The sequence below is a fragment of the Sipha flava genome, unplaced genomic scaffold (genome assembly GCF_003268045.1).
Source record: "Sipha flava isolate LNK unplaced genomic scaffold, YSA_version1 131_pilon_pilon, whole genome shotgun sequence".
NCBI classification, from domain to species: Eukaryota; Metazoa; Arthropoda; class Insecta; order Hemiptera; family Aphididae; genus Sipha; species Sipha flava.
This window is the reverse complement of record NW_020271757.1, coordinates 836,066-851,086: the sequence shown is the minus strand read 5'-3', so window position 1 is coordinate 851,086 and position 15,021 is coordinate 836,066. Positions and strand designations below refer to the sequence as shown.

Genomic DNA, 15,021 nt, shown 5'->3' with positions numbered 1-15,021 from the left:
AATAAATACCTTTGTTATTAATAAATAATAATGTTACATGTTATACATTTATGATACTTATGTGTACTGTGTTATTATCAATAACCCTTAAAATAAAATAATTAAAATGGTTTTTACCATAAAATGATTGTAGTTCTTAAAAGGCCTAACTGAAATTAGTATGTATGCAATGAGCCTAAAAACAGCAGGCTGTTTGAAAAAATAATAAGTAGTTCGTAAACGGGCTACCCCATTGCAAAGAGCCTAGTCTTTTTGCAAAAAAACTAATTTTCCATATGGCCTACAACAGATATACAAATAGATAAAGTTATATTAAAAATACACACCCATACTATTTACATAATGATCATTAACTACATAAATGAACACAAAAAATTACTAGATTTAAAATAATTACAGACAAAAATCAAAATTAACAGAAGAAAACACAGTATTAAATAAAACACTGTATTTATAAATATACACTTAAGAGAGAAACTTATCTATAATTAATATACATATACATGAGTACTTTGGTTGGATTCAGCTTTTAGATTATAAAATTAAGAGGTTACTTATTGTTTTAAAAAAAATTACAATATACAATGATAAAATACAAATATTAAAATATTTTTCCTTCTAAAAATAATTCATGCTGAATGAATTATACATATAAGAATAATTCAAAGTATCAGATATTCATTACAGTAAAATAAATATTATATAAAAAAAATTATTCATATCAACATTTTAAAACTAAATTATTTTAACAAAATTTTCATATAACCATTTATTTGTTTATTCAGCAAGTTGCAAAGTTTGTGTAATCATGTGCCGCTTTTCATCATACACAAAGTTGTTATTTTTGAACAATTTGCTTTCAAAAAAAGGTTTAAAATCATGCACATCTATTTGTTTTACCTAAAAAAAAAAAAAAAATAGAATGGTAAATTCCAAACTCATTTTATCACTAAGTAAATAACAAAAATTACTTACTCTGTCTTTAAAGTCTTTTTCATGTATTTCAATTGTGTTAACAGAAACACCATGTATACCTCTAATATAAACTAATTGATCATTTGCCATTTGATGTAATATAAAGTACAATAATTCTGTTACATCTTTTTTGAAAGATAAGTATTTTTGGAATGTCTAAAATTAAAAAAAAAATTCATTAAAAATAAATATCTTGGATTGTGCTATTTATAAATCAATAAATAAATGCACATACCTTTCTCATTGTTTTCATAACACTGTACTTTTGGGTTTCGATAAACGATTCTAACATTATACGTATGGCCATATTGACATCATCTTCTTGAACATAATCTCTCAAATGTATTTTTGCATTGGCTTCTGCCATACGAATCATACTCTCAATATGTCGCACTGTAATTGGTAGACTTCCTGTCATCTATATTGCAAGTCTTAATAAATATCAACAATTTAACATATATATTTAATGATTACCATAGATTCTTGTCTCAGTTGACTATACATTTTAGCCACTTTGTCTTGGTCCATACGATGGAGTTTAGGATGAATGTTTTGTTTGGAATAAACAATATATTTTTTTAACAAGTCTTGGGGAATAGGTTCCAAGTCTGTAGTAGAAAATGGATTCCTTAAATCGCATTCTTTATCCTTATTTAGGGGATGATTACGCATATGTGACTGTACCACAAATGTTGCAAGTTGATTGTCTTTAGCTTGATCAACTTCATCTCGTACAACACATAATACATCAAACCTTGACATAATGGGTTCTGATAAATTCACCTAAAATTTAAATACATGTTTAAACGGTTTAATTTTTAACATGACAAAATTATTTTCTAACATTTTCTGAAAAGGTCATAGCAGGATCATAACGGCCACCAATTGGATTAGCAGCAGCCATAACAGAACATCGTGCCTGAAGTGAAGTTACAATACCAGCTTTAGATATAGAAATGCTTTGTTGTTCCATAGCTTCATGAATTGAAGTTCTGTCATGGTCGTTCATCTAAGAATTTAAAGAGTTTATAGGAGAAATATATTGCAATAAACAATTTGCATAATTAATAGTTAAAAAAATACCTTGTCAAACTCGTCAATAATACAGATTCCTTGATCGGCCAAAACTAAAGCACCGGCTTCTAATGTCCATTCTTTACTTTGATGATCTCGTTTGACATAAGCTGTAAGACCAACTGCAGAAGCTCCTTGTCCAGTTGTAAAAACTGCACGTGGAGCTACTTTTTCAATATATTTTAAAAATTGGGATTTGGCTGTTCCTGGATCTCCACATAACAAGACATTTATATCTCCACGGAGTTTATGTTTGCCACCTATTTGACACATTGTAACATAATATCCAGTTAAAATTGAATAATAACTGTACAATACACAAAAGTACTATATTATATAAACAATACAATTTAAAATTATAATATAGAATTATTATATAAATATATATATTAATTAAATAATAAAATATTTGGGTATCTATAAAATACTGCTGGTTATTATGTATATCATTTACACAAAATATTCAATAAACTAAGGAATTATATAATTTATATAACAAGTTCACAAACCTGGATTTTTTGGTTCACCACCAAATAATGCCAACGCCAAACTTTTTTTTATATAATCATGTCCATAAATGGATGGGGCAATAGAAGCAGCTATACGTTCACCAATCTTATGATCTTTTGACAGCTTCAATATTTGAGATACATCTTCATCAGTAAGAGACTCAACTATATGTTTATTATCCTTAACAATTAAATGATTAGCCATGATGACAGTAGCAAATACTGGAAATCCATTTCCTGTATTTAACGATCCTTCATAACTGTTAGAATATATTCCAGTTACATCTATTTCATCACCAGGTTTACATTGATCACATAGATCAGCTAATAGAACACAGTCTTTGCTTCTTGGTATACGGCCAGGTGGTATAGTACCAGGAGATTCTTGTATGGTAATCCTTTGGTAATTTCTATACAAAGTTTGTTCCATATTAACCTGAAACAATAATAAATAATATCATTAATTATCAGAAGCAAAAACTAATTGTAAAATATTAACCATAAAAGGTCCAGTACTCTGACACTCGGGACATGATCCAGGTTTAATTTCTTGACTTTGAGACTGTACAAACGGTCCCAAAACATGACCACATTTAGAACAATCATACTTAATAATACTAAGTTGAGGTAATACTCCAGTAGTTGAAGTTACTACACCACGAGTTCTGACCAATTGATTCAAATGAATTTTCCTAAAAAGTAAATAAAAATTAATGATTATTTTTAAAATTATGATTTGTAAATTAAATACTTGAAAGTACGAATTTCTTCTATAAGTGGTAAATCAGTTATCCGAACAAATATTTCAGCAGTAACTCTTCCATATTGAGGATACATTGAGAGCACTTGGTCTTTAGCTACTTCATTAAATATGCTGATCATTTCTGAAGGTGCTTCAGGCAAAAAAAGGGCCAGTGTATGTTGTTTATTAGCCAAATTAGTAAATTCTACTTCCAAGCTACATAAATTACTCTCACACATCTTTCTTATTTTATCTTTATACAAATATGAACCACTTTCAGTGACATCATTACGAATAAAATTTCTGAAACGGTTTGCGATTTCAGTTTTCGGGCCTAACATTGTAACCCATTCAGCAACTGTATGTCCTTTAGTATCTTGTAAATTTTCAATAGATTCAATCATCTAGAACAAAATGTAAGAATATTAAATGAGTATTAAAAAAAATACAGGTATAGAACATATTAGCAACGACTTTCTAGTGATTTATTGTTTTATTAATAACTAACATTTTATTAAAAATGAAATAATAAATTTACTAATAGTTTTATAATTAATATAAAAGACTACAACTCTTAAAATTTAAATATAATAATATAAATATTTTTAAATGGCAAATGAAGGAAACTTTGTATGATTAAGTCAAAAGTAATGAAAATTGAAGCATCAAATATAATTATAGTTGTATACAATAATGAGCTTTATACAATACCAAATATATATATATCTGTACTCCGAAGGTAAAGGAAATCATGTCCATTTTTGAAGAAATTTAGTAAGCTTCAGGTCCTTGTACATTTTTCGCTCCATATAAAGGTGTAAGGCACTACGTCAAGTTATCAAAAGTAACAGAAATAAGGAGCAATAAAGTAATTCAAATTAGTCACGAAAAAAAATATATTTTTAGATGAAAATAAACGAAAATTTAACTCCTTGTAAAGTTACTATTTTGTGACATAGTTTAATTTACCTCCGGGGTACAGATATATATATATAAAGGTTTGTTATAAAATATCGAACATTGCTAAAATGTCCCAAAAAAACAATCAAACATTTTAAGTTTATACTTCTTCATCCTGCTCATCATCAACAATAAAACCAGTAGCAGCTCTTTCAGCCATTCGTCGTTTTTTTCTTGAGGCCTCATCATCATCATGTTCATCTGAACAAAATATAAAATTAAATTATACAAAATAGCTTAAAACCTCCAAGTACTACAAACCATAAAGTATGCCATCAGCATCTCTCCTGCCAGTTCCTTCTTCCAAATCACGTCTTTGTAATTCTCTTTCTGCAGCAGCTCTTGCACCTGGACTCATATTATCATAGTCATCTTCATCCAACACATCACCATCATAGCGATCAAGAGCAGGTATTGGACGGTAGTCCCTGTTCAACAAAACAAACATTACAATGCATCCAGTTTAAAACAAATCATATAACTTACCTTTCTAAGTTATCGCCAAATAGTTCTTCTCCATCTTCTTCTTCTGGATCGTCAAACTGACTCAGGCTAAGTACGTCAGCTTCGCTTAGTACCTCATCATCCAGATTTCGCACCGGCGAGGAATCTGCACCATCTTGCATGAAAGGTTCATCAAAAGGCTCTGGACTTTCGGTATCTCTCTACATATTGTAATGCAAAAATTAATAATACATGTCGAAATCGAGATCAAAATGTCGCAAAATGATCGATCACTTACGTCAGACATTTTACTAGCGATGTGTTTTCTGAATGCTCATTAATTGACACACGTTAAGTAAGAACAACCAGCTTAACAGTAATTTTTCGTGACGGATTTAAGTCAAAAACGAGAAATTAAGAGAACACGAATAACAACGTGAATATAGCCACATTAGCACGATCCCATGTAGTCTGGTTACCACCACCGCTCGTCACTCATAGAGGTAAACAATTGAAATGGCGGGAAATGATTAACTAGATGTTAGTTTCGTAGATCGTAATTTATCGGACCCAACGTTTGTTCGCAGTTTTAGCGGCGAAATGTACAATTTTAAAATTTCACCGACCAGCAATAGCGGCCAAAGGTCTTTTACGTAGTAATTAGTACTACATTCGAATACGTTCATTGAATTGAATTTTATATTTACATTCTTGGGTATGTATCGAATATTTCTGTACTCGAGTGAAAATATTTCACACTTGTATTTTACTCGATAAGTAACATGTTTGAGTAACAGAATAATTCACAAATAATTCAAGACACCAGTACAATGTTACTAAAAATTAATTTTAATTTTATCATTGTATACTAAACATATCATATGGAGTAAAATAGCAATAGTTAATGTGTGTTTAACTAGCTGAATTGCCTGGTCTCATCCCGGAGATGTACTATTTTATAATTTATATTGTTATTTAAGCACGAAGTGGATTTTCAAATAATATATGATATTTAGATTTTTTTTCTAAAAAAAAAAAACCTTAAAATAAAATCAAAAATTGTTATTTTATCGAAATTTTGGAGTCCAAATTTTTAGTTAGTGAATAATTTACATGAACTCACTTAAATTAATTAGCTTACAGGCAGTAGATCTCTTCTCACTTTTTTTTCATCATTTAAATATTTGAAATTATAGTTATTGATAGGATAGTTTCAATTTAAACAAGATTTAACTTTTAAATTTTTTTTATTTATCAAAAATTAAATTTTAAAGCTAATAATAATAAATTATTCATTGTAATAGGTATAAATAATATTTTGAAATAACCCAAATAAATTGTCTTTCTAAATTTTAGTTTTAATTATATTAATATGCTATGCTGGTAAAATTGTTGAAGATAAGTAATATATGTAAAATTGTTACTATCATCTGTAATTGAAGTTGATTTAGATTGAAGTAGACTATGAATGACATACATGTACCATCTATGTATGCCTACAATTAAAAAGTAAATCAATTTAATTATGAATAACATCTAAAAATACAATAAATCAATTAAATTTATGTTACTTTAAAGTCTATTACTTTATTTATTTATTTTCATTATAAATATACCTACGTATTTTTAAAGTTGGCAGTAATTTAGTATTCTCAGTAATGTAAATAATATTTTCCAATAACTTAAATCCATTGTTTTTCATTCAATTCTCATTTCTTTTATTAAATAATCAGTATACTATATTTGAATATTAAATATTAATATTAGTTTAATAACTATTTTTTGTTTAGTAAGAAAATATAATATACCTATAATGTAAAAATAATCTAAATTAATTTTACATTTGTTTCTTTTATTTAGTAATAATTTTTTATATTACTGCCACTAAGGATTAGGTAACCGAATAAAAGTACTTATAACCTAGGTAAATTGTATAAACTTTTAAATATTTAACTTTCCCAGTCTTGTAAATTACGAAAATTATTTCCAACCAAAAAACAAAGTATAATGTAAATTAAATCGATTAATATATTACTAATATAATATTAGGTTATGTAGTAGGTAATATATAAATATGAAGAAATGATTAATATTAATTAATATAATACATAATATTGATTTAAATTAATAGATTTTAAATCGTAAAAAACACGAATTATAAAAATCATAAACATTAATTACTTAACATAAAGTATTATGTTCGAAATTCTAACGGTTTACTGCTCGTTTACGTATATCTACCGGTATTATTCAAATTTAATGAACTAAAAAATTGGTGTACAGACTCGTAAGAACAATGTTGATATAAATATCTAATCAAATTTATGAAAACGAATCCTATAATTTAGTAAAAAACATTTAAATTAAAGTAAACGAAAAGGTATCGACCGCGAACCGCGTAGAGATTTCTGGAAAATTCTAGAACGCCGTCGTATTACGGTTAGTACCATAACTGATTCTAGAACGTTCTAGCGCGTTCGACGTGTATTAGTATAAAAGCGACCGGCGTTTTAACCACCGCATCAGTCGTCGCTGTGCTATCAAACGTGTCAGTATTCGCTTTATTTAACGCATCTCAGAATTCGCTGTTGGTATATTGAACATTTCCTCGATTGCATTCAGTGCTATATATTCTATTGTCATACCATTTGTGGTATTCAGTTGGATTTGTGTAATCAATTTCGTTTGCTAAGCTGAATAATCAAGGTATTTAGATGACTTTTTCATTATTATTTTAGTTTTTAGTTGTTAACACTTTAGACGGTAATTGAGTAGGAATAAATTGTCATTTAGTATTAATCCAGAATATGACGTCCTTTGCTTTAATTATTATTCTGTGTTCATCAACATTGTTTGAATATATAACATTGAATTCTCAGTCTGTATTTCCTATTAATGAGTTTAATTAAATATGTTATCTCAATCATTAAACAGTTAGATTTTATTATATATTAATTATCTTGGGCATTAACTTCTGAACTTTGTACTAAATTGTACTTTAATACCATAATGATATTTATTGTCTTTGATGGGGTGTCATTTGTTTTTATTTGTAGACTTAAGAATTCATTTTCAGTCATTTTTTCATAATATTTTAGTTCAATTTCAGGTTCAGTAATCATTGAGTTATGGTATTCAAATAAATTATACTTATCATATACAGATAATATTTTTAAATATTTATATTTAAATATTTTTGATAAATTAATAGATTCTTCATTATCTTTTTTTAATTATTATTTGGTTCTTGTTCTACTTGACTATAATATTGTCTTTATTGCAGATGTCTATTCTACCATTTTTATTGGATGAACTATCAAGACCAACTATTTATGACCAACATTTTGGTCTCAATTTATTAGATGATGATTTAGTGTTGCATCCTCAACAATTGCACCCTAGATACAACCATTCTCCGTCCCTTATGTTGTTTCAAAGACCTTATCGTTCAACTTCTGCATCCCAAGGCTTATCACATATACAAAATGACAAAAACAATTTCAAAGTAAATTTGGATGTTCAACAGTTCAAGCCAGATGAAGTATCTGTTAAGGTTGTAGATGGCTTTATAGTAGTAGATGGCAAACATGAGGAACGAAGTGATGAACATGGTTTCATTTCACGTCAGTTTACTAGACGTTACAAGATTCCAGACAATGTTGAATCTGATGCTATTGTATCTACATTATCTTCAGATGGTGTACTGAGTATTGGAGCTCCTAAAAAGGTGCAATTACTGTTACATATACTTATGTTTATATTTTAACTATACCAATGTATATTTAACTTGATATTGTTAATTTTTATTATTCAGGTGCCTAAGAATGCTGCTGGTGAAATACCAATTCAGATAATCCAGACTAACCAACCAAGTATCAAACAATCTCAGAGTAAAGAAAATAATGAGAAAGTGGACACAAAACAGTAATTTATGACTTGGAATAGTATTAACATTTTGTCTATCTATTAAATTAAGAAACTATTGTTTTCATTTTATTCTATTTTTACATTGAAGACTGGAATTATTAGCTTATTTAAAGTCATTAAATGTGTTCCTTTCTGCTATGTACAATTGTAATAAATTAATATTAGTATGTAATGCATTTAACTAAATATAATAAATAAAAAAATAATTTTCTCCTTTTCAAAATGTAGTTTATTTTTTATTTATTACCTTTTTTTATATTATACATATAGTATTTGTGAAGACAATGTGTGAAAATATGTATTCTTAATTATCTTAGGTTTATTATTAAATGTTTTAATAGACAATTCTATAATCAATAAATTCTTAATTCCTTTCTGTTACCCTAGTATACTGGGCAAGATTTTTTTTATAAAATGCTCTACTTAAGTGGTAGATCTCCAAGGTATCTAGGTACACTCAATAAATATGGTCATTTCACCTTTAATCAACTATGAAAAAAATAACTGGTGTTACATTTTATGTTGAAATGGAATTAACAGTTAATGTAAAATTTCAAAAGTTACTTTCTAAAGAATTATTATTATACATAAACTATATTGATATAATCAAAGTAAAATGATAGCTTGTGTTATTCTAGTGTTTTTATTGCCAAATATAAGAATGTTTTGTGGATTTATTTATGAAAAAATGTAATTTATTTATTTTTTAAATGAATTAATACTTATGTGTTACATATTACATAATATAAGTATTTAGTAGATATATAGGTAAATATTATAGAATAATGTTATTAAACTAATTGAATACTTGAATACTAAAAATGTTTTAACTTATGTGTATTTTAAGCACTGTCTTATAGAAGATGATGATAGATGAAGATATGAGCTAAAAAAAATACATAAAGCTTGTGAATTTGTTAATATGTTCTCTCTATATTATAAAAAAAAATTCCACACTCATTCATAAGTAAAACTCTAGATCCGCCTATAGAGACAGAGTACTGCGCAACTATTTTGGTATAAGCAGTGGTGTAACTACGATCTTAAGGTCTTGATGATAAGGTAAATCCGGTGCCATATAACTATTAAAGCATCATAATAAGTAATTCTTTTTCAATACAGTCTACTTATTAATCATTATATTTACTTATCATTAAATGCGCAAATTAATTTTTTCGCATTAAAAATATCCTCCAAATTTACGTCTATGATAGGTGCCCCTTTTATGTTAGACATCAGCATCCATCCTGATTGTTGTATCACTGTGTACAACAGTCGATTTATTACGAAAAAAGATAAATGTATGAACACAATATTAATACCTTTATTGAACTACTCATAGTCTAAAAGACTATTGTTTCTTTTTTTTTTAAATTGATATATAGACTCATTTGCAATTTCGTTATTCATTAATTATTGAGTTATGATGAATGTATCAATACCAAACCCAACTAACCTCCCCACTAAGTTTAAATTGGAAGTAGTGTTATTTGACTTTCCCTTCCCTCAAAATTTTCATGTCCTGTAATATTCATCTCATCATATTTACTTATTATATAAATTGTATATAGATTGTAAATTTTTCTTAAATAAAAAAAAAAAAAAAAACTTTATTCAGCAATCATCATAGTAGTGCCGTGAGAAAACATAATATTCGAAAATAAAATAACATTATCTGATTAGCCATTCAGATTTAGTATTGATTAAATATACATGTATTTTTAATCAATGGCTTTAGTAAATAACAATATTCAATTTAATTTATATTCTTGGAATTTTTCTTATCGCAGTTTATTTTTATTCTATCGGTTTGTGTATTGTGTACAATTTAGTATTTACCAACGCTATCTATTGTAACATAATTCGTACTAATTTACGTGTTTTCATATTGCGTATAGCTATGGGCTGTCTATGTATGTAATCAATGTTGTAAATAAAGTTAACAATTTGACAGTAGTAAATTAATTTTCTCGGTTTTTAAATAACCTGAAAGTATACAATGTTCATTAAACAGTGTTCGTTTTGAATTTAACGAACTCGTAACTTAAAATATTAAATAAACAATGAATATTCCATACACTGATTAGGAAAATCCGATTTCCCAATAAAATAATGGAATATCGAAAAAAAAATATTAGAAAACGTTTAATTTAAATTGGTGTATCATAGATAGCGTTGTCGGTATGCACGCATACATATTGCATATAGTCTTGTATAAACACGCTTGACGGGTTCGTTGTGAAATAGCGTTTCCTAAACATGCATCATAATTCGTATTCAATTTAGCCGTAACCAATTAATAAAGCAATTACATTATCCTAATATGAATAACATAGAACAGACGGATAGAAAGAGTGAGTGGAAGAGGAGAATTTTTAATTCTAAACCATGTGAATTAAAAACACATTTCGATCCATGCGGTTTATTACCAACATTTCCGCGGCATCGTAAAACGAAAACTAGTATTATTATTTTTCTAAACAAATGTAAATCGTTAATAAAAATAAAATTAATTAAAAAATTAGTGCATTATTATTATTATTATTATTATTATTATTAAGACGAATTATCTAATTATGATAATTATATTGCTGCGAACTGGAACATATAGATAAAATTCACATATCTACATCATTCCGTGTGAGGATTAGAATTATATTATGGCTCTATTCAACGGTTGAGTTAGGGATTCGATACCGACCGGTTTTAAGGAGTTAAATATAGGCAAATTGTGTGTAGTAACCGATTATTAGTTTCAGTGACTCCCGCACCATTGCTCACCTCATTAAAAAGTGTATTGTGTATGCCGATAGTTACGTGTGGTTATTATAGGTGACATATGTAATTGAGTAGGCATGCCACACGATTGATGTCAATAATAATCCGATAAAGAACCGGTGAAAAATTACATAAACAATAAAACTATCTAAATAGTGGGCTGTAGAGAAAAATAACTATTTTTATTTTTTGCAAATATATAAATATGTATAATTTATTTTCAAATATATGTTAAACATACATAGAAAAGCTCATTATTATAAAACCAATAGTACATTCATTATTTTACATCTAAGTAAAGTATATAAAAAAAAAAAGTAATAATAATCTTGTAGTAAGACCGGAGTCATAAAACAGTAATAATACAAAACTAAAATAAAATAATTAAATTTTTATAAATTCAACCCAGTTCTTAATAGAAGACCTCAGTCAAACCGAGAGTCGATAAGTTCAACAAGTAAATATTCCATATAAAATTTCTCTATCTGAGGCTTAATTTTTTCTCTAGAAATAGTAATTTTTGTACATTTTATCAATTACCATCCTTGTACCAAAATAAGAACCATTAAAATAAATAAAATATTATTTCTAAGAAATAGTTAATTAATTTAAACCATACTTTTAGGTGTCCACGCATCAAAGTAACAATACTTTCTTTCTGATAGGTATTTCCAATATCCCCTGTACTTGAAAATAATAACTTTGTGTGGTTATCAATTTTAAAATTCCTTCTTTAAAACTCATAATATTAAATTTTTTATTTTCAAAAGCTTCTTCGGGTGTCATATCTTTAATGGACGGTGGACATTTAATCTCAACTACTTTGTGATTATCGATTAAATCGTCGGAGCTAGCTGCTAAAAATGTTAGTTTTTTTATATACAAAAAGACCACAAGCTGTATATTTACACCTAGTTTAATTTCTAAACATTTTTTCGCAATCGGCTCATTTTCAATTCCATATCTAAATGAAAAAGCTAGGTATCAATTAATAATTATTATTTAGTAGTAAATAATAAGTAAATAAGTAAATAATATGTAACCTTATTTATTTATAACCATGTATTTATAATTGGTAAATTTAATAAAAAATAAATAACCTTGTAGCAACATTGCCGCAAAATACTTCATACAATATATATTTGACAGTATTTTTCCGAGAGGTAGTAGCTTTAGGTTTTATAATTTTCCCGAAATTTGAAGTAGTGAGACGTATTTTACGTTGTCTCCACCATCCGTCACTACTAGATTGGTCTACAGTTCTCCTTTCTAATGCATGCATTTCATCTAAGATGAGTTTTAATTTACTGAGAAAATTTTTTTTTTCTTCATATTCAGTGAATAGCATGTCTACTTTTTGATTTTTGGTTTGAACTGCACTATAGTCTTCATCAGGACCTTGTGAAATAATTTTCTTTTTATTCGAGTTTTTACAAATATTATGATTAATGTTATTATTTATTTTCAGTAAATACTACTATACTAGACAAACCTTGATTGATAAAAAATTAACCACCTTTGGGAAGACTTATTTTGATACTCAATACTTTTGGTTATATGCTGTTTTGTATACATTCCGAAGCTTTGGTTGGTGGCTTTTTTGTGGAAGTACCTTATATAACTAGGTCAGGGTTCGGTAACCTGAGGCTCACGAGCCACATGTGACTCTTTCGATCTTAAGTTGTGGCTCTCCAGTTCCACTCACAAAAATTAATTATTTTATGAACAAAAACAATATTTTATAATATAAAAATATTTATATTATTTTTGTTGCTTTTGGAAGTATAGTACCCGCACAGGCTATCGTAGTAAAATTTTTATTATAGTAATATAGTATATGCTTAACGTTTCACTGCATAATTCATCAAGAGGCGTTTTGTACCCAAACATTCCCGACCAAAATATTTGAGTTCATGAACTTGGTAATTAAAATTATTAACAGCATCTTGAAAAAAATCACTCTACATCGCCAATTTAAAGATTTCCTTGAAGAAATAGAAAGTCAGTATTCTACACAATAAAATACGATGGTTTTTCAGAGGTAACGTATTGAAACGTTATGTTCTGTGTTTGAGAGAAATAAAAACATTCCTCAATGAAAAATGCATTGACCATCCTGAATTGGAAGAAGAAAAATGGCTGCAAAAATTTAACTTTATGGTAGATATCACAAAGAGAACACAAGCTTTTGCCTTGCTGGAATAAATGATTTGTTTCGAAAAAAAATGACTAATTTTTGGTGGAGACTGGAGAGCGACAAATTACTTTATTTTAAAAATCAAAAACAATATCGCGATGAAACCTATGCAAGTATTGACGTAAATTACTTCGGCATAGTTATATATAAAAAAAAAAAGGATGAATTCGCCAAGAGATTGGAACAATTTAAAACAAACAAAATTACTCTCGTACTAGTAAATCCTCTTAACACAAACATACATGAAATCAACATTGTATCATTTGGAGTTGATGCTGGATAGTTTCAAATGCAATTGCTGGATTTAAAAAGCAAAGATTTGTGGAGTGGTAAGTTCACACAACACAAGATTAAATTGGAAGAATTAAAGGTCCAGAAATGTATCCACGCCGTGCAGAACAAGTGGACAGCTCTAAAAGAAATATCGAGAATAGAGTCATTTATATTCGACGTATGGAATAGTGTTCCAGAATCTACAGTGAGGTGAAGAAATTAGCATTTGGAGTGTTGGCAATTTTCGGGTCGACGTATACTGCGTCATTTACGGTTAATTTATTATTTAATGTTGGAGATTCGGAATAAATTATTTCTTTTTTATTATACATTGAACTTTCAAAATAAAATTCAGACAAATATCCTTTGCAAATTTCATGTGTAAAAATTAGATCTTTAAATGATTATTACTACTAAATGGTGTATGGTAAACTGCTGAAGTAGATTTAAAATAATAATTAATGTCGACTATACTTCGACCACTTAAAGTTATTATTTAGAACTCTAAAGGGCAATTCAATATTTAGATTACTGACTAGTTTTTTATAATATCTAACACACTATTTCATGTTTTATTTACCTTAAGTAAAATCAAGTCGAATAATGAATTATAGTGGATAAAAGTCTATACTCATCTGATAGTATTAAAGGGTATAATTTAACCTTTAATTATGTATGCCTAACATAATAAAATAAATTAAATAATTTTGATTCATTTTTTTTAACTATTTTACTCATAAACAAAAAATTTATTAATCATAAATCGTTGCTAATCCATTACTTACTTTATAGAAATATAAAACTATAGCTTATAAAAAATTACCTACATTAGGCTCAATTTTAGTTTTCACTAAGTAAAACTAATGATAATGTGTTCAATTTACAAAAATATTGGCAAAAGAAATCATATTAACATAAATCGGGAAATAATACTTTTTAATAATTGATATTTACTCAGTAATCTAAGATTCATTGAATCGCATGTCATTTATCTGATTTTTGTCGATATTATTTTGATGTTCATTCGGAAAAGTTACAAAATCAGTGTTTTCTGACGAAAAAACATAAAAACACAAAAGTTAATTTTTTCTGAATTGAAACGCATTGTTCAAATTTCAAACTTTGTTTGACTTATCATTTTG

General features: G+C 27.4%; 3 protein-coding genes across 8 annotated transcripts in view; 1 reads left to right on the top strand and 2 right to left on the bottom strand.

The window, feature by feature from the left end:
* The window catches only part of LOC112694661 (alpha-crystallin A chain-like), a 24,830-nt gene extending 16,019 nt beyond the window's left edge, over positions 1-8,811 (top strand). For 3 of the 5 annotated variants that reach the window (XR_003149586.1, XR_003149585.1, XR_003149587.1), the window contains one exon: positions 7,988-8,067. Coding sequence is in view for 2 of the 5 variants with exons in the window: in XM_025570204.1 (XP_025425989.1) it covers positions 7,988-8,431; positions 8,519-8,632 (558 nt within the window). In the remaining 3 variants the exon portion in view is untranslated. Of the gene's footprint in view, positions 1-7,188; positions 7,411-7,987; positions 8,432-8,518 lie in introns of those variants that run through there. The other 2 variants (XM_025570205.1, XM_025570204.1) reach the window with 2 other exon arrangements.
* Positions 591-5,199, bottom strand: LOC112694660 (DNA replication licensing factor Mcm2). Its single transcript, XM_025570203.1, has 13 exons — positions 5,003-5,199; positions 4,747-4,925; positions 4,522-4,688; positions 4,367-4,461; positions 3,310-3,704; positions 3,058-3,250; positions 2,559-2,994; positions 2,059-2,309; positions 1,820-1,984; positions 1,450-1,758; positions 1,211-1,393; positions 976-1,131; positions 591-900 (listed from the first exon to the last, which is right to left on the bottom strand). The coding sequence occupies exons 1-13, from the start codon at positions 5,009-5,011 to the stop codon at positions 778-780; spliced, it is 2,661 nt and encodes an 886-aa protein (XP_025425988.1). The 5' UTR covers positions 5,012-5,199; the 3' UTR covers positions 591-777.
* A 2,945-nt stretch (positions 8,812-11,756) lies between the features above and the next one.
* The window catches only part of LOC112694643, a 4,731-nt gene continuing 1,466 nt past the window's right edge, over positions 11,757-15,021 (bottom strand). The window contains exons 2-4 of one of the 2 annotated variants that reach the window (XM_025570180.1): positions 12,510-12,807; positions 12,029-12,373; positions 11,757-11,953 (exon numbers count right to left, since the gene is read on the bottom strand). In XM_025570180.1, coding sequence (XP_025425965.1) covers positions 12,046-12,373; positions 12,510-12,757 — 576 coding nt within the window. In that variant the 5' untranslated portion in view covers positions 12,758-12,807 and the 3' untranslated portion in view covers positions 11,757-11,953; positions 12,029-12,045. Of the gene's footprint in view, positions 12,374-12,509; positions 12,808-15,021 lie in introns of both variants that reach the window. The other variant, XM_025570179.1, reaches the window with a different exon arrangement.

What these genes read in the sequence shown, in the direction of transcription:
- LOC112694660 (XM_025570203.1), bottom strand. An exon ending in TTATTGACGAGTTTGACAAG is followed by an intron (nt 1,985 to 2,058) that starts GTATTTTTTTAA and finishes TTAAATTCTTAG; the next exon opens with ATGAACGACCATGACAGAAC. An exon ending in CTATGACCTTTTCAGAAAAT is followed by an intron (nt 1,759 to 1,819) that starts GTTAGAAAATAA and finishes TTTAAATTTTAG; the next exon opens with GTGAATTTATCAGAACCCAT.